Raw genomic sequence first — 18,852 nt, forward strand, 5'->3', positions numbered from 1 at the left:
GTTACCCGTGAATTTAAATTTCCCTACAAACAATAAATAGTTGTTCAGCAACATTCTCACAGTAGGTATGCAGATCAAAGTACTTTTCACCCAACACATTTCTACTAGCATCATACTGTGCACCCCATGAAAATAATTTTATTTCATTTGAACTTTTCGAAGCGTATACGAATCAACATCAGGGGATGAGTCAAGTATGAAAATAAAGATTAAAAGGAATCAGATCTGATAAGAAAGAAAAGAATTTTTCGGATCTGACAAGGAATGAAAGACGGAATTTCTTCGAATTTGAGGAACTCTTTTTCATTCTAAAACATGTAAGCCAGTACGAATAATTGAAGAAGTTTAATATTACCAAATGGTTGTTCATTTTGAAGTATATCTTAGTTACTCTGACGTTGCGCAGAGTACGGTTTTTGAAGAATATTTACTTCCATGAAGCAGAATAAATTGACGTAAATACGCAAATACGTTCTACATATCTAACAACAAATAATATTTATTTTCTATCGACATTTCCAAAACACTATTAATCTTCTAAAAGACCTTCAATTTCTCAAGTTCCATATATTTTTATTGAATTTGTATTTCTACATGCAAAAGGAAAGGAACTGAGCACGTATCTCAAAAATAACCATTAACAATGATATTTCAAACCAAAACACTTTTAAAATTCTTATGTGAAGCTCTGACATAATATTTAGTAGATTTTTTAGTACTTTTAGACAATCTTCCAAATAAAACTATGTCCAAAAGAAATTTATTTCAGCAAAATCTGTATTATATTTATAATGACTAAATAAAATTCAAGATAAATGTATATATATTGTTTTACCTCTTCAGCAAGCATAAAAAGATAATTGACAACATGTTCTGGTTTCCCTTCGAATTTCTTCCTGAGAATGGGATCCTGTGTTGCAATGCCCACAGGACATGTATTCAAATGGCACTTTCTCATCATTGTGCAGCCCATAACAATCAGAGGAGCAGTGCTAAACCCAAATTCGTCGGCTCCCAAAAGAGCTGCGACCAGTACATCAAATCCTAAATACGTACAATAAATAGATGCATTTTAACACTATACCCTGATGGTATTCATATTTATATAGATACATTCGTATGTATATACACAAAGAATACATATTATATATCATGTATATTATAACAGTTTTCAAATGTTCTTCCACACTACAATTCACTATAACTTAACTTCGTAACGAACAGCAGAATTTCAATGAAAAAGAGTTTGTACTGTACACCGGTTTTTATTATTTAATTTGGGAACATTACGCGCTGATAGGACGACGTAGCTGCGAGCAACGAAACGTTCCAAGGTGGCGTCGAATCAGAAAGTGCAGTGCATGCTGTATGCAGAGCCAAAAATGTGCATTCTGGCATGCTGAAAGCTCAGTAATTGTATTGAACAAGGCCTTGGACTTGAAATACGTCAAGAAATGTCATTGAAAGCTCAGTAATTGTATTGAACAAGGCCTTGGACTTGAAATACGTCAAGAAATGTCATACAACATTCCTGAAGACAGAAGTGTCGCGGATTTACCGCGAAAGTGGTGGGCCTGAGAATAAGCGAAGAGACAGCTGTTGAATGGTCGAGAGTGTTGCGAGAAACCCGAGGAAGTCGGTGCAACAGAGGTTCTTGGAGTGCACGTTTGGAGTCTACGATATTTAGGACCTCTGGGGTGAATTCATGCAAAGTCCTGTAATTTAAAATCGTGCACCATTTCAGTGAAAGGAATTATGACATCACGGTGGAATTTAGGAGTAAGTTGATCAGTCGTAGATAACCTACTATAGCTCACAAAGTCACCTGTGTGACTCCATGAGACTTTTGCTTATTGGGATATGTTAAGACGGAAATGTACACGGATTTGGATTACCTTAGAGCAAACATATCGGCCATTTCGCATAAACAGCGTTGTAAAGCCACTCTGGATTTCAGGACGAAATGACGAAAATATATAAACGTGAATCGAATCCAGCTGGAGGTGTGGCGATGATGATGATAGACAAGCAATGTCACCAGATAACTCTTTAAAGACTGCTGTGCAGTACAAACATTATTGTATTGAAATGTGTGTGTGTTTTGCAGAGTTATAGTGAATTGAACTGTGAAGAGAACTCTTGGAAAAGCCTACATTTTAATTACATTATATACAATAATGTCAAGAAAAATTACGAAATAATTAACCAGGAAAAACTGAAAATATTAAAGGTTGATCATTAATTTAAACATAGTTATGAAGATATTTATGAACTAAAATCGAAGGCCACAATTACAAGAAAAGTCAAATTTTCAATAATAATAATAATAATAATAATAATAATAATAATAATAATAATAATAATAATAATAATAATAATAATAATAATAATTTGAAATAATAATTCACAGACATTCTACATCAGAGTGCATGTCATTCAAAGATAAGTTTTCCAATTTTAATAAATATGATGAACATGGTAAACAATGAAAGTTTAATGTTGAAAGTTAAATATAGACTAAAAACTGTAATTTCTAATATAACTGCAGAAATAAAGATATACAGACAGTTCTCGAGTACATAAATTCCATATTTACGTAAGAAATTTTCTATCTACGAAGTACTGTTTAACTGTTATTAATTTGTATTATTTCGTAACCATTTAAGTCAAGCTGACAACCAAAAAATTACACATTTCGAAATAGGATTATTCTGTAGTTTTATATTTAAGCTCCTGTGAAATAACTATCGGTCAACAGAATTGTCATTCCTACTGCACAAAACTTCAGCGTCACTATTTTAACCTACCACCTTATCAGCATTCAAAACGGAATCCATTGAAGTATGAGATATTCGTAGTACTGATTCCCATCCTCCTAAAACCTTCCGTCTCTCATTCCCCTAATTATTTTATTAAACGTAATCTTATTAAGCTTTTATGAAATTAAACAAAATGCTTTGTTAAATTTATTGTGTTAAACAGTAACGAAGCCAGTTTAAACTGTTGCACAGAATTAACAGAAGATGAAATTAAAGATGTAGGATATTCACACTTACCTGTAAGAAGATAGAAACTCTGATGCGACGACCACAGGACAATAAAGGTGGTTGAAATATATTGAAGAACCTTAACATTTAACGCAATAATGGTAACAAGGTTTTACTTTATTTCATACTAGTACAAGTTGTGTAAAAATAAAATCTTTAACGTTTAAATATTTTTTTACCATTCAGCACAAATCAGTGATCGCCAAACCGTCGATCGCGAGCTACTAGTTGCTCGCGGGGACATTTTCGGTAGGTCAGTTTAACGCTCTGGTTGCCTAGCCTTCATTCCTCTGCTGAGCTGACGCTAACGACAGGCGGCGCTGTAGTCAACAACTGCTTGTTTCTCCAGCGCAACTGCCATTGTCAACCTCATATCACAGTTGATTGTATACGCGTGGAGTTCTGCACGTTACATTTTTTGTGTGTGTATTAGATATTTGCTAACTTGGATAGTTACTGTAATTTCATATTTACTAGAAATGTAAGTTTATAGGCAATAAACAAATGTACGTGTTTATATATATATATATATATATATATATATATATATATTAGTTCTTTTGGTCGGTAGTTCACAGCATGATTTAAAAACGGTACGGTAGCTCAGAAGCTTCACAAGTTTGGCGACCACTGGTACAGATAGTTTGATACTCATGTAGTACCCCCTCACGATCTACAAATTAATCAGTCCATTATGTACAAACATACCTGTTCTAATTTGTCCATCAGCTTGAAGCACAACACGAGATCGCAGGTTATTAAGTACAAGTACTTGATGAGTTTCGGCAATACCTAACTCCCATGGCAATCCAGCGTTCTTAATTCCTGTCCAGCTACTGGCTCCTGTACCACCGTCATGTCCAGAAATGACAATGTGTTCTGCTTTACCCTGAAGTTTTTAAAAGAAAGATTAAAATAGTTTCTTTCTGTATTCGATATATGAATTTAGGTGTAAAATTAAATTTATTTCTCCTTTTCTCAATTCAATGATCGATAAGTTAATTACATGTATCAAGAAAAATTTTACACGAGTGTGAAATTCTATTTCGAATATAAATAATTTTTGAAAGCAAGATTTTGTATGTACGCGTGTTGACTACCTATTACACACAATTTCAAAACAAAAATTATGGATAATTCGTGATTTTGAACTGAACTTCAAATCACTGAATACTTTTATCAACGTTTCAATACCTATATAAAATAAAGGTTAATATTTACCGAACTGTATTTATTTATTTATTTATTTATTTATTTTCTCTCTCTCTCTAAAGTGAGTAAACAAAATAAGAGATGGCCATTCTAGACAAATTTTTATCCAAATATCGAATTTAAAAGTGTGCCCGAGATTATAATATCTACAGGGTGTCCAATATACAATGCAACCCGGAGTTTGGGATAGTAGAACTTTTGAACCTGAAGCGTTACACAAATAATGGTTATACCAAAATGAAGCTTTGTTCATGTATATGTTTTTAAACTAGGAATCAACGATGGAAGTACATTAGGAACCACACAGTGTTGCAGGATGTTACCAAAGGTGTAAATCAATTTCTTTTTTTTTTACAAAACACGTAAATTGACTCATAACTCATACGTATGGATGTGCTGTCGTTAATTTTCAGTTTGTTTAGTTTGAGTAGTTTGTAAACTATGGAGCAGAAAAAATAATTTTTCATTTCCACCAATAATTAATCGGATAAGGCCTCTGTAAAGTGGAAATAGCGAAATCGTAGTTTTCATAAATTGACACTCTGAATTGGCAACATTGCTGATGTTTCAGTGCATCAAAAGGTGTGTTAAGGACCTGTCTACATTATGCAATTCCTGAAAAAAAGAAAAAGAAATTTGAACTTATCATAATAATAATTTTACTTACATGCACCCGGCAACATTGCTACTATCACGAAACGAGTTATCAGCTCTACAGCGATGCTGGAAGTGCCCCTGTTTTGATTCGAACACTGGTTCACACGTTTCACATGTTGGCAGCAACTTTATAAAGAGTAAAAGTGTTAATGTTCTTAATTGCACTGCGAATGTTCATTTCCAGGTCTTGTATAATTCGAGAATTGTTCTCGTATACCTCTTGCTTTAACTAGCCCCATAGAAATGAATAGCAGTATTACTGGGTGCATGTAAGTAAAAGTTTATCATGATAACTTCAAAGTTTCTTTTTCGTTGTTTTCAGGAATTACATAATGTAGACAGGTCCTTAACACACCTATTGATGCATGAAACATCAGCAATGTTTCCAATTCAGAATGTTAATTTATGAAAACTACGATTTCCTTAGTTTCCCCCTTACAGAGGCCTCATACGATTACTTATCGGTGGAAATGAAAAATTATTTTTTCTGCTCCATAGTTTACAAGCTACTCCAACTAAACAAATTAAAATTAACGAGAGAACATCCGTATGTATGAGTTATGAGTCAATTTACATGTTTTGAAAAAAAAAATATACCTTCGATTACATCTGGCAACATTGTACGGTTCCTAGTGTACTTTAATCGTTGCTTCCTAGTTTAAAAATATATACATAAACAAAGTTTCATTTTGGTATAACCATTATTTGTGTATCGCTTCAGGTTCAAAAGTTCTACTATCCCAAACTCCGGGTTGCATTGTATATTGGACACCCTCTATATAAAACAGATAATGAAATGGATCACCGATAATATACAAAGACTGATACCAGACGACAGATATCATCTGGAACTGATAAAATCAAAATATCTGTCATTTGGTATTAGTTATTCAGATTATAAATTTCTTTGAAATCGAATACCACATAATTTATAATCCGCATATCTTGGCTACCTCAAAAGTAAACAAAATGTGTACGAATACAGTTGCAGAGACAGGCTAATGATGAAAAGTAAAACTTCTTTACACAATCTTCGTATGTCACCAGTCAGAAATTTTAAAAATTAATTAGGGTTAAGACGCCAGGTAATTCAAGTCCGTGTGCTTGCTTCATATGCCTGTCACTTCTATTTCTGGGTATTAATCATCAGAGGCGGACTGGGCCGCCCGGATACCCGGAAATTTCTGGGTGGGTCCTGCCCTCTGCAAAATCACTTAAGATATTGCTCGATTAGTTATATAACTAATTCAAAACTCCGTTCTCGTTCATAGTAATGAGAGGCGCAACTATCGGGCCCACAGTGCTAGCGAAGGGGGGCACTAGGGAAAGGGACCCCTGCCCAACCCGTAGTCTTGTTTGTTGAAAAGTCAATAAGACAATTTAAAAAGTCTAAAAAATACATGCAAGTTACTAAGTTGAAAAAGTAATCTCGTCCATAATTTATGTATTCAATAATATGATATGCAATCGATAACATATAAAAAGCATGGAGCTGATTCTCCTACGGTAAGAAAACCGTGTTAGACATGGAGTTGTTGGACATCGGAGTGGTGGCGATAAATAATGGTCCCCTGAGCACAGCGGTGATGTCAGAAAACGGGCCCAGAAGTTTTGAGCTTGGGTCCCTTCTATTCACCAATGAAATATGCAGTTCTAGGACGTGGGAGGTGGCAATGGAAAGGTAGTGGTCTCCTGAGCACAGCACTGATGCCACAAATTAAGCCCGGGGTCTGATGTCCCCAGATATCGTGCCCCGAAAGTATAGGGTCGAGTCTCTTCTATTCACGAATGAACCATGGAGTTTTTGGACGTGAGTGGTTGCATTGGAAAGGATCTGTTTCTTCTGAGCACACCGGTGATGCGTAAATTTGGTCCGGGGCCAGAAGCCCAAGAAATTAGGCCCCAAAGGATATTCATGTCGTATTCTCCATGCTTTTTTCTTACAAAAGTAAGTTTCATTATTATTCTCCTTCAATGTTATTCAACCGATCATTACAAGACTACTGTGATACTCTATGTCACTAACAAGTAATACTTCTCAAGTGTACGAACAGGTGTTTTTTATTTTCTGCGGAAAAACGGTTTTAGGGGGCAGAAGCCCCAATCCAAAATTTTGAAAGTTGACACTCGAAAAGCAAAAACAAGTGGACCGAAGTGAACGAAATTGTGCACAGATATTGCAGACGTAAAATGAGGGAATACGTGTATCGTATTTTCCTGGAAAAGACGGTTAGGTGGGGCACGGACCCCTCCAAACCTTTGATCATGAAATATCAAAAGTACTAGAAACAATATGTCAGATGTGTGTAAAGGATACGAAAAATTGAAACGAAACTTTGTATATGAGCAACACGAAAAAATAAACGAATATGTTGTCTTTTTTTTATTTTCTGCGGAAAAAATGTTTTTTAGGGGTCAAAAGCCTCCACCCAAAATTGTAAAAGTTGACGCCCGAAAGGCAAGAAGAAGTGAACTGAAGTGAATGAAATTGTGCACAGATATTTTATACGTAAAATGAGGGAATACGGGTTTCGTATTGTCCTGGAAAAAACTGTTAGGTAGGGTACGGACCACTCCAAACCTTTGATCATGAAATATCAAAAGAGCTAATAACAGTGTCAGAAGGGCCTAAAAGACATGAAGAATTGGAACAAAAATTTTGTGTAAAGACAATAAGCAAAAAATAAACGAATAAGGTTGTTTTTTTTATTTTCTGCGGAAAAACGGTTTTAGGGGGCAAAAGCCCCCACCCAGAATTTTGGAATTTGACTCCCTAAAGGCAAGAAGACGGGGTTTCTAATTCGGTATACCTAATAATGGTGCATGAATATTGACGGAGGCACATTTGTGAATATTGCAGGGGTGTTGGGGCACGCGATCTCAGTTACGCTACTACTAGTAACATTAAAGATAACATAATTTGAATTGTATTTATGCGTATATGTGGAATAATACATCCTAGTAAAATGTATGGATTACACAGGTCATATGGGTCTTTAATACGAAGGGGCCCCCGAGCAAACAGGTCACGGAAAGATATTACAATTAATCATTGTCGTAACTTGGAAACCGGTTAACGATGAGCTTTCTAGTATTTTCTTAACACTTCATTTCAGATCGATTAGCAATAAAGCATGATCTCACTCTTTCCAATTCCTAGAAAATAAATTTTACAATCATAAAATCACAGATGTTACCCATGGCCAGTGCCGGATTAATTCGCGTGGAGGCCTCCAAGGTACTCGAAAAATCGCCCACCTCCCAGGAAAAATTAAAAGGAAAAGTAAAAACAAGATGAAACTCTGGTGGGAAAGCAATAACACTGAACTAACTATATGTAGAAAAGTATGAACATTGGCTGGTAGATTAAAAAACATCACTACTACGTATTACACTACATTATATTACATGTTCACACTTATACCGGACGTTTTATAAACTGATAGCTGGACGGAAATGAGGTTTTATGAGGGGAAATTGTCATTTTAAGTTGCTATCTGTATAGGAGAAAGGGAAACTTTATTTGAATAAGCATTTATGACATTTTTGACCTAAGCTCGTCTCAAAACCGGGGAATGACATCGCCCAACGCATGCCTCCGAGCAAAGGGATTGGGAAGGGAGCGCCCAGGGCCTTAAACTCTGGAAAACCTGTCAGGCTGGCCGGCGGCAGAGTTCGAACCCGCTTGCCTCCCCAACTGCCTGCTCAAAGATTTTCAGACTGTAGAAAATGAAGAACGCGAAATAATACTTGGCTATAGATACACATACACAACTTTACATTTCGTGCGGGCAGGGATTTAGCCATCCAAGTCTCCAGCTAAGGGTTCATTCCTAAAAGGGCAGTCCAGACTCCAGACCAACTCGGTATTCATCAAGGCCCTTAAGCCTTTTTCTCCAGGTGGGCCCTTGTACTCCCAGTCCGCCTCTGTTAATCATTTGATATATTTTCCAATATTGTTTACTTATTTTGTGCGAATCCGATGTGATGAAAGGCGCAGTTCTGAGAAGGCCAAAAGCGTAGTAATCTATGCGACTAGCATCTGATCTCTTAACGGAAATATTCCGCAACAGAATAGCACGGACAATAGTGCAGCTGCCATGCATCTATAGGTCAGCTATGCGTTTGTTTGTGTGAAAGCTTTGTCCTAGTACAATTTCATATGGTGAATGTCGTCGCAATACAATGCCTGTGTTTGGTATATGTGAACTGGGGATAGGATATATTTTTGGCTAGGATTGATTTTGACATTTTTTTCGACCTTACGAATCTTAAGCTTCTTTCTGTTGCGAAAGCCAGTCACAATCAACACAAAATCTTTGAAATAACTTTCTTTGCATTGACGCACAAAGTTATATAGGTGTTTTCATGACAGTCATTATATAGATCCATGATTCCATTGTCACAACAAATTTCCAGCAGTCACCAGTTAGGTGGTGCTCGAACAGTCCTTTGCCCTTCCTTTCTCGCTCCACGATATACCGTGGTGTTAACACATGCATGTTAGTTCGTGGACAGTTATCAACTTCAATTTGTGACCGATTGTTCACACACTCACTCACTGTTCATTGGACCATATGGAATCGTTTGACCATAACAGTTCTGGTATGGGTTCTCAAAAGTTCCATATCCAGGGTCATCTTTTAAAATTTCACTTACTCTCTACTTAGATGCGATTTCATTAGATCCAGATTGTGGAAGAGACTTATGTGCATCTCTGCTTTGATTCAATACTGAGGTAAGGATTCTTAATCTACGCTATGTATGTTTATTATAACCTAATTGGAATATATTACATGGAATATTAGGCATGAAATCGGAGAGTTAGCAAGATAACCTTGGTTTCACGTATAAAGATTACTCTTAAAAGAGTGTAAGAAGTTCGGTCCTATCGGTAAATAGTTACTCTGATAAGCACTTATACTTTATTAGTAAAAATATTATCAAGAGAATTTTTTTTCTTGATATTTCGATTCCCGCGTAACATGGCTTTGTGACAAACAGACACCATACTACTCTCTATTTGTTGTATCCAAACACAGGCAAAAATCCAAGAATTGTGCAGAATAGAATGAATTCAAATACCGGAATGTTTCCTAAAATACAATTAAATTCAGAGCATCAAAAAAGAAAAATTTAAAGATATTTAATACCTTCCAGATATAACGAACAAAACAAATTTATACTGGAGTTGTCAACAATTAGCAAAACAGCAATGGGAAAGGAAGTCGTCTAGGGTATATAATTAAAACTACCATTCCGGCATTCACCTGGTGGAACTCAAGCGAGAAAAACTGGGAAAACCTGCCACGACTGTGAAGCAAGTGCAGTAACCTCTAGCCTATATCTGTTCGGTTTGATAGATATACATACCTTGGCAACACCAGAAGCAACCACACCAACTCCAACTTCTGAAACCAACTTGACTGAGATTCTTGCTCTGGGATTGGCGCATTTAAGATCATAAATAAGCTCAGCCAAATCCTCAATAGAGTAAATGTCGTGGTGAGGAGGAGGAGAGATCAGACCCACGCCTGGTACAGAGTGTCTTGTCTTTGCTATGTCTTTTGTCACCTGTAGAAAATAAGAAAAAAATAATTCAATACACGTCGTCTAATGTAAAGGCTTCATACACATCAAGATACACAGGTAAGTACAATATTAAGTGATTACTGTTTCATTTCACTTTATCCCTTCATTGTAAACTTCACAGTTCAAGCGTGGGAGACCCGGGCTCGATTCCCGGTTGGAGCTCATGTGGTTTGGATTCCACGTTAATCAGTAGGTCCCGTCACATATAGCTTCGCTGCTGAAAGGGTCGTTAAGCTCAAAATCAACTCAACTCCACAGTTCAAGTTGTAAAATAGTTATCGAAATTTGAGTATTTGCATCATACAACGTTTGACTTAAAACTTCCTGAGCATAATCTGGAAATGGATGAAAGTTAATTTAGAATGCCTAAAACAAGATTTAGAAACATACTACTCTAAAGCTACAACTGGAACTCGTTCAATGTCGCGATTTTGTCAGTACGTATATTCTATTTTTATTTAAGATTATGGCGGATATAAACTCCACAAAAGTTAATCCCTTCTTATCACAATCAATCATGATTTCATCATTAAATTTTGAATAACTAGTATTAACTAGTACATACTCTGCAGCATGTCGCAAGAAAAACATTTTTAAATTTCGAATTAATACTCGAACCGTTCTGTTTCTTCAAAATGTAAGCTGAATTTCCAGCTGAAACCTTGATGCAGCCTTCTTCTGAGTCAAATTCCAGGTTGGAGTGGAAATTTAAATTAGATTTGGATTAATTAAATCTAAGATTCAAAATATTACTTGGATTTATACAAAAATTACAGTTGTTTAATGAATTGATACTATTTTGTTAAACTTTGTGTTATGTGTCATCTGATGACTTCAGGTAACCAATTTTCTACAGAAAATACTAACAGAAAAGTTTGCACTGTGAAATTAAAATCACGAAAAGTGTATATTTCAGTTAGTTTTAAATAAAGTAATGGAATATTGGCATTTACTATCCATTTCTGGACTTGCAAAATCTAAAATTTTCAGAATTTTCATTTTACACAAATCAAAATCAGAAATAGAAAGCAACAGAATGCCATTACACGGACGAACCCTTCGTTAAACACACACACAGTAAATTTAACCAATCCTTGGAATAAAAGTATAGGGAGTTTAAGTAAATTACTAACTCAAAATAATAATAATAATAATAATAATAATAATAATAATAATAATAATAATAATAATAATAATAATAATAATAATAATAATAATAATAATAATAAATAAATAAATAAATAAATAAATAATAGCAGCAACTCAGGTGTGAGAGCACAAAAATTTAATTTCACAATCATTCAACTTGATTAATCGTCGTCTCCATGAACATAAAGGGCACGACTGTGTAACGTTAAATTAAAAACACATTTCAAGCTTTTTGTGTCAACATTCGCTAATCTAAGATATTCCCTCAGCCTTTCCGCCATTCCGGTAGTTGTGACTTTGAATCTAATTTACATTCTTAAATATACCTATTATTTTGCCTTCTATATTGAGGAAATTCGCATGAATAATAAACAATGCTCCTGGAGTGCTTAAAATCCCAATCTACCTGTCCTAGAACGTACAACGCATCCTGAAAATCCTTAACCCAGATTCCTCCATGTTCCTCAAGTATAGGTATATTTCTGGGCTTTCGATGTCTATGACCACTTTAGCCCATCATATATGAGGAATCCTAGACTTCCGTCTCTCAGCAATCACACTACAAGAGCAAAAGGGGAAGAAAGAAAGTAATGGGGGAAAGGGAAAGAAATAGAAAGGGGAAGAAAGGAATGGGGGAAAGGGGCAGAAAGGAATGGGGAAAACGGAAAGAAAGGAAAAGGGGAAGAAAACAAGAATGGGAGAGGAAGGAAGCGTCCTGGGATATTTACATTAGGTACTGTCTCCGCATTTGCTGGAATGAGGAAGACTCGGCATGTGAATGAGGAAAATCTAGGAAAAACCTCACTCAGGATGATTTGCCTGAAAAGGCTATTGCACCTCTCCAAGCGAGTGTCTCAACCGGGAATCGAAGCTGGGTCTCTCACACCAAAAAAGAAAGAATTAGTGACTAAATTACCACTCTGGCACCAAATCGCCTCTTGATCTTAACCGTCTGTAATACCCTGCCTAACTACATTCACTGTTTCTCATACTTTTCTTTTATTATTTCTGCTAGTTTCTTTTATTATTATTATTATTATTATTATTATTATTATTATTATTATTATTATTATTATTATTATTATTATTATTATTATTATTACTAGTGTTTATCTTTCAAACATTTCATTTTGCCGAATTTCCCATTCTTATTTTCGTTTTTATTATTTTTTATTCTTTAGAAAATGATATAAATATTCGTTGTTGATTTCTTCATTAATATTCAGATTTCAACATTTTCTTCCTATATTATACAGAATATTTCTCTTCATTTATTATTTATTTCCCACTCCTACTGACTTCTTTATCCAATTAGTTCTATCTTCTTCTAATAAGCTATTCATTTACAATCTGCTATTACGTGACCATGTGACCATACGTATAACAGCCTTACATGGACGCTGTTCAGTTTTTTTTTTTATCTATTCTTTAATCTTTTTTTTTTCTTCTTCTCTTTTTCTGTCCCTATTTGATAAAAAAAAAAATAGCGAAAGTTCTTATATTGTACTTTAGTTAGTGTTCTGATAATCTTTCTACAATTTTCTGGTAATTAATTCATTTCCTATTCCCAGTTTGGAATTTCTTTGCTCCAATTCTTTATTATATATAATGTCTTACCTTGTACCCAGGCAATTCTCCGCCTTCTCCAGGTTTAGCTCCCTGAGCCATTTTGATTTGTAAATCATCAGCATGAGCCAAATAGGAACTTGTCACTCCGAAACGACCACTAGCCACTTGCTTGATAGCAGAGCGTTTGTTGAATTCTGGATCCTGATTTAAATACCTATCGGCGTTCTCACCTATAATTTGAATATTGAAATTATTTATTAACTGAACGTTAAAATCACTTCCTTCAATCAAAATACGCTTAGCAACGAAAATGTCGATTATCTAAAACGTAAATATCGATCTAAATTTAATTAAAATGTAACATCTAAAGCACTTATGAAAATGATGGTTTTGAAAACTTAATTATTATATTCCATCCAGTATATTTAATTGATGTTATTTACTTGAAATTACATAATTACATATTCCCTAATAGTTTCAAAGTAATCTTTGAAATGCTCAGAAGCAACTAAGAATAAAGTCACACAAACCTCCTTCTCCTGTATTAGATTTAGCACCTACTCTATTCATTGCAATTGCAAGAGTTGTATGCGCTTCCAACGAAATACTTCCAAAACTCATGGCACCTGGAAACAAAGAAATTCTATATGTATACATTCTAGACAATCATCAAAAAATAAATTTCATGTGAAAACAAAAATCAGAAAATGTAATAAAAATATTACTTAGAATATTCCAAGATCCTATTTCTCCAGCTTCTTTTCTTTCTTTCGGTTTCTTCTTTTCTTTTATTTAATATGGCCGGTTAGCAAATACCCCAACGCATTTTAGTCAATAATATCAGTGTCGCAGATGATACTAAAACACAGTGGCGTAGCAACAGGGTAGGCTGGATAGGCATTGCCTACGGGCGCAGGGTGTTTCGGTACATTAGAAGGCGCCTCAGGTTTTTAATAAAACAAGAAGCAAATCATATAAATGAAGTCCCGAGTTTTCGTGGTCTTCATTTCCGAACATAGAAGAATAAAAATTCCTGCTCCTTCATCGCAGCTTATTACCTTTGCGTATCAAATTATTGGGATTACTGTAAACTCGTCGAGGTTATAGCACTGTGTGATTAAGAAATTAATCCTCCTGTATTAATACGAAATGAGTTCTATATTACATGTACTGAGCTTATTAACTTTAAACATGGGCGTCTCTGGTAACTCTTCATTCAGTGACTCTCTCAGTATGCTTTTCATCACAATCAACAAATTATTGGGGGGACACGTTCCCCTATCCTCGCGCCAGAGACGCCCGTGACTTTAAATAAAATTCCATTGCACAACAGGCTTTCAACAATAATGAAAAATTCTATAACCTATAAGATCTGGATTAAAATGAGTTAAATAATGTTGTCATGATTATTGCCACGTACCGCAGTTACACAAAACCAAGCACAAGCACCACGGTCAGGTAAACCGAGGAACTGCCTGGGGCGCCCAAATGAGCACCCCAAAATGAATTTTCGAACATATTTTGTAATATCACTGTAATAAAATGTAAAATATAGGCTAGGACTAGGTGTGTGTGGGGGGGCGCGGTGGCTCAGTGGTAGAGCGTTCACCTCTGGTGCTTGGGGTCCCGGGTTCGATCCCAGCCCCCGCCAAGTGAACCTTGTGGTGGACAAACACCGTGCTCGTGGGTTTTCTCGGGGTTCTCCCGTTTCCTCCCACTTTCTTCATTCCACCATTTCACTCATCTCTCATCATCACCGTCTCCTTTAGCCTAACCGGCATAACCGTGGGACGTAAAACTCAAAGATTTCATTTCATTTTAGGTGTATGTGGGGGGGAGGGGGGCAAAAAGACACTTTGACCGAATGAAAATTTTGCTCATGAATTGGGCATCTTTGATTTGATAAAAGAATTTGCAGAAGCAAAAGTGAGAAAGAAATACTTCTGATTTTGTATACAATTTGTCGATTTAAGAAAACTGAAAATAGTAAAATGTTTAAAGCAGTTTCACAAGGTTTATTATTTATTTTATAATTATGTAAAATCGTAACATACTATATAGATAAATTCATTTGAAATCCTTTTGGTAATACTGGTTAATACATTACTGTTTATTTACACCGCTACAAAATAGTTCGAACTTTACATGAGTATATTTTTAATGAAGAGGACACACTGTCCAGTTTACTTTTAAAAGTCATACAACAACGATATAAAAAGAAAAACGGTCAATACTCTCCCAAGGATAATTTTCGGTTTATGGCCGTTTCTGCCCGTACTCTAAAGTTATAGATGGTCATGCATGGGGCCTATTCGATGGGTGAGGGGCGCCACTAGGGATTTTGTCTAGGGACGCCAAAGGCCAATGTTACGCCACTGCGCAAAACATTTTTGATGTAACAATAAATCAAGCTGAAACAAATTCAGAAACTACATTCATATATCATATTTTAATCCACGGTAACTCATATTATCTCAACAGATTAGCCCTCATTTTACTACTGAAATTTTTAACATATTTATGTGAAAGTAGACTGTCTTAAGGTAAGCATACACACTTGATACCGCTTTAATCAGGGCTAATTATGCGAAAGAATTTCTAATTGTTAGCAAATTAATTACAACCCTAGAGTTCAAAGTTGTAGGAGTTAACATTAAAACATTGTTATACATGTGGCGTTAATTTAAGACGTATAATAAATTTTTATACAAATATATACGGTATAGGAACTACCATTTATCTTGATACATCTTTGTAACTTCTAAACTAATGGATTAAAAAAGCTGGAATTTTATACGAAGCAAATTTTACCGAGAAGATATCTTCTTACATACTATGCAATACCAACAGATAACCATCATAATTTGAACTTTTTCAAATGACACTAAGCCAGATTATTACATAGTGCAAATCTATATGTTAAATGAAAACTTATAATATAAAGATTATTATTAAATGTTGTGAACTAAGGGTGCTACAGTATTGAAAAAAAAATGAAGGCCTGTATTACAATAATAATGCAACTAAGACAATGCGCATTCAAAGTAACTTAGTGTTGAATCCTATAAACATAATAGGATGCATTTTGAAGAGCGCTCACCTCTGGTGCGCGATTCCTGGTTCGACCCCAGCTCCCACCAAAGTGGGCTTTATAGTGGACAAAAACCGTGTGTGTGGATATTCTCGATGTTCTCCCGTTTACATTACCATTTCATTCATTATTATCGTCACAAGTCTCCCTTTACCTCGGAGCACAATCGTGGGCACTCAAAAATAAATAATTAAATAGGAATAAAGTTACAAGGTTTTGAAAATTTAACTTATTAGTCTTTATTAAAGAAAAAAGCTAGAAAAGGGTCACATCTAAGGAATTACAAGTTTCCAATCAGAAAAGCCAAAATACCGTTTACAGCAACTAAGCTTTCCATTGTGCAGTTATGCCGTGTGAGCTAAAAGAAGACGGTGATGAGAAATGAATAAAATCGTGGAATGAAGAAAGTGGGAGGAAACGGGAGAACCCTGAGAAACCCCCTCACACGATGTTTGTTCACCACAAAGTCGACTTAGGAGGGATCGAACCGGGGACCCTACACCAGAGGTGAACGCTCTACCACTGAGTTACCGCGGCCCCAGCAATATGATATATGTTCGAAAGATACGAAACACATTGGTAGAAATTGCTATACTGCTAAAATGATGTAGTTATAGAAAATGCTTAAAATGATCGTTGCTGTCCTTAGTTGTTATCACAATAGTTTCTGGTCATTGTAATTGCAGGTTCTCGCAATGAAAGAGGTTGGTTATTTGTTGATCCAGCTGGAAAGTAGGTCTCTCTATATGTGAACAAAAATTATTTTACAATATCTTAAAGTTTTTGACGCGTATTGTGGTTATAGATATAACTTTATTTTTTTATTTTTTTTATTTTATTTTTTATTTATTTATTTATTTTTTTTGGTAAACGTACAATTTCAACTTTTGAGGCAAGTGTGTTACAAACGTTATCCTATGTGGCATTATTGTGAAATGAAATCTTTGGTTTTATGTCTTACGTTTATGCCAGTTAGGCTAAAGGAGACGGTGATGATGAGTAATGAATGAAATGGTGAAATGAAGAAAGTGGGAGGAAACGAGAGAACCCCGAGGAAACCTATGCACACGGTGTTTGTCCACCACAAAGTATGTGGCATTATTGTATGTGCATGTTTTGTATAGCTGAATTTTATTCGTCATAAAGAAATCGAGTTACTTTTCAAAACGAGTCTATATCAAAATAAAGAACACATTGAACTCCTAACATAATTGGAAACATCACCTTAAGAATTTAAGGAAAGTTTACGATTACAATACATATAATATCGTATATTATTTTCCATCTTTCTCCTCAATTAAGCAACTTCAATGGTATACTATAAACTTTTCTGAATATTGATATAAAAAGCTAAGAAACTAATATATCAAGTTATATTTCCTATAATATGAAAATTTTAATGACAAAGATAACATATTAGGTGTAAAAGTAATTTAAATCAATATAGAGATTAAAAATTTTAATTCTCTTCAATATTCCGTAGTAAATTCAACTCTCCTTATTGAAACACGTAGAAAGTGACTAACCTGTAGCAAACCTCTTGACTATCTCTGACGCTGGCTCCACTTCACTAACATCAATAGGATTTTCAGATGGAACGAATTCTAGCTGACCTCGAAGGGTACAAGCTTTGACACTCTCCATGTTGGACTCGATAAATTTGTCATATGCGCTTTTGTTCTTATTTGACGATGCTTCCTAGAAAATAAAAAATATATTTGTTAATGTTTGAAAATATTTTAAATTTAATTAAATATCTGCACCAATAGAAAAACACAAAGTTTTAAGTTGTTAGCATCATTAATATAAAGAAGATACAATTTAAACACATCATGTGCTTCCAGCTCAGTGCTTTCGCAAGTTTATCGTTAACAGGATTCATGTTGCTCCTCAGTCATATTTCCAGTCGAAACTTCAATACGCACTGCAATTACTACAGAAATATAGTTTTACAATTTTTATTACACATAATAACGAATTGTCATTTTCAGTTTATAAGCTTGAATATGTCTGATGGCGCAGGTTCATCTGGTTCGCATAGAATCCAAATGCCACTGTTATAGATTACTTTTACTCACAGCTGTCTACTTCGTGCTTTAAGTAATTTTCGACTGCTTCATGATACTGGCCTTACCAGGGTCGTTGTTGAGGCAAGTAGGACAGTTGCCCCACGCTTCGAGCTCGAGGTGCCGTACGCCATAGGAAGAAAGAGTTAAGCCTTCAAGAAGAGTAACAAGTTTACTATTTCTAATTCATTCTTGGGATTCAAAGTATTAAAGAAATATTTTTTAAAATATATTTTTACGACTCTATACTATTAATGTCGCACAATGCACTCTCAACATCAACAATGGTTCTACGGTGGTTATTCGACTTATCAACCTGATGTCACTTATTCAACAAGATAAAACGCTCACATCAAAGGAGCTTCCGTAAGAAGACTTCTTCTCTTTTAAGTAAAGTCCTTTTGGATAAAATCAACAATATGGAATAATAATTATTATTATTATAATTAATAACGTGTTTACTAGGCTC

At 35.0% G+C, this 18,852-nt stretch overlaps 1 protein-coding gene across 2 annotated transcripts in view; it reads right to left on the reverse strand.

Moving 5' to 3' along the window:
* The window catches only part of LOC145686289 (uncharacterized), a 310,924-nt gene that overhangs the window by 64,301 nt on the left and 227,771 nt on the right, over positions 1–18,852 (reverse strand). For both annotated transcript variants that reach the window (XM_081759425.1, XM_081759426.1), the window contains 6 exons: positions 17,844–18,015; positions 13,757–13,852; positions 13,275–13,456; positions 10,290–10,490; positions 3,756–3,936; positions 836–1,044 (listed from right to left, as the gene is read on the reverse strand). In XM_081759425.1, coding sequence (XP_081615551.1) covers positions 836–1,044; positions 3,756–3,936; positions 10,290–10,490; positions 13,275–13,456; positions 13,757–13,852; positions 17,844–18,015 — 1,041 coding nt within the window. The remainder of the gene's footprint in view (positions 1–835; positions 1,045–3,755; positions 3,937–10,289; positions 10,491–13,274; positions 13,457–13,756; positions 13,853–17,843; positions 18,016–18,852) is intronic.

This window comes from Thermobia domestica, chromosome 5 (assembly GCF_964235325.1).
Source record: "Thermobia domestica chromosome 5, izTheDome1.hap1.1, whole genome shotgun sequence".
NCBI lineage: Eukaryota > Metazoa > Arthropoda > Insecta > Zygentoma > Lepismatidae > Thermobia > Thermobia domestica.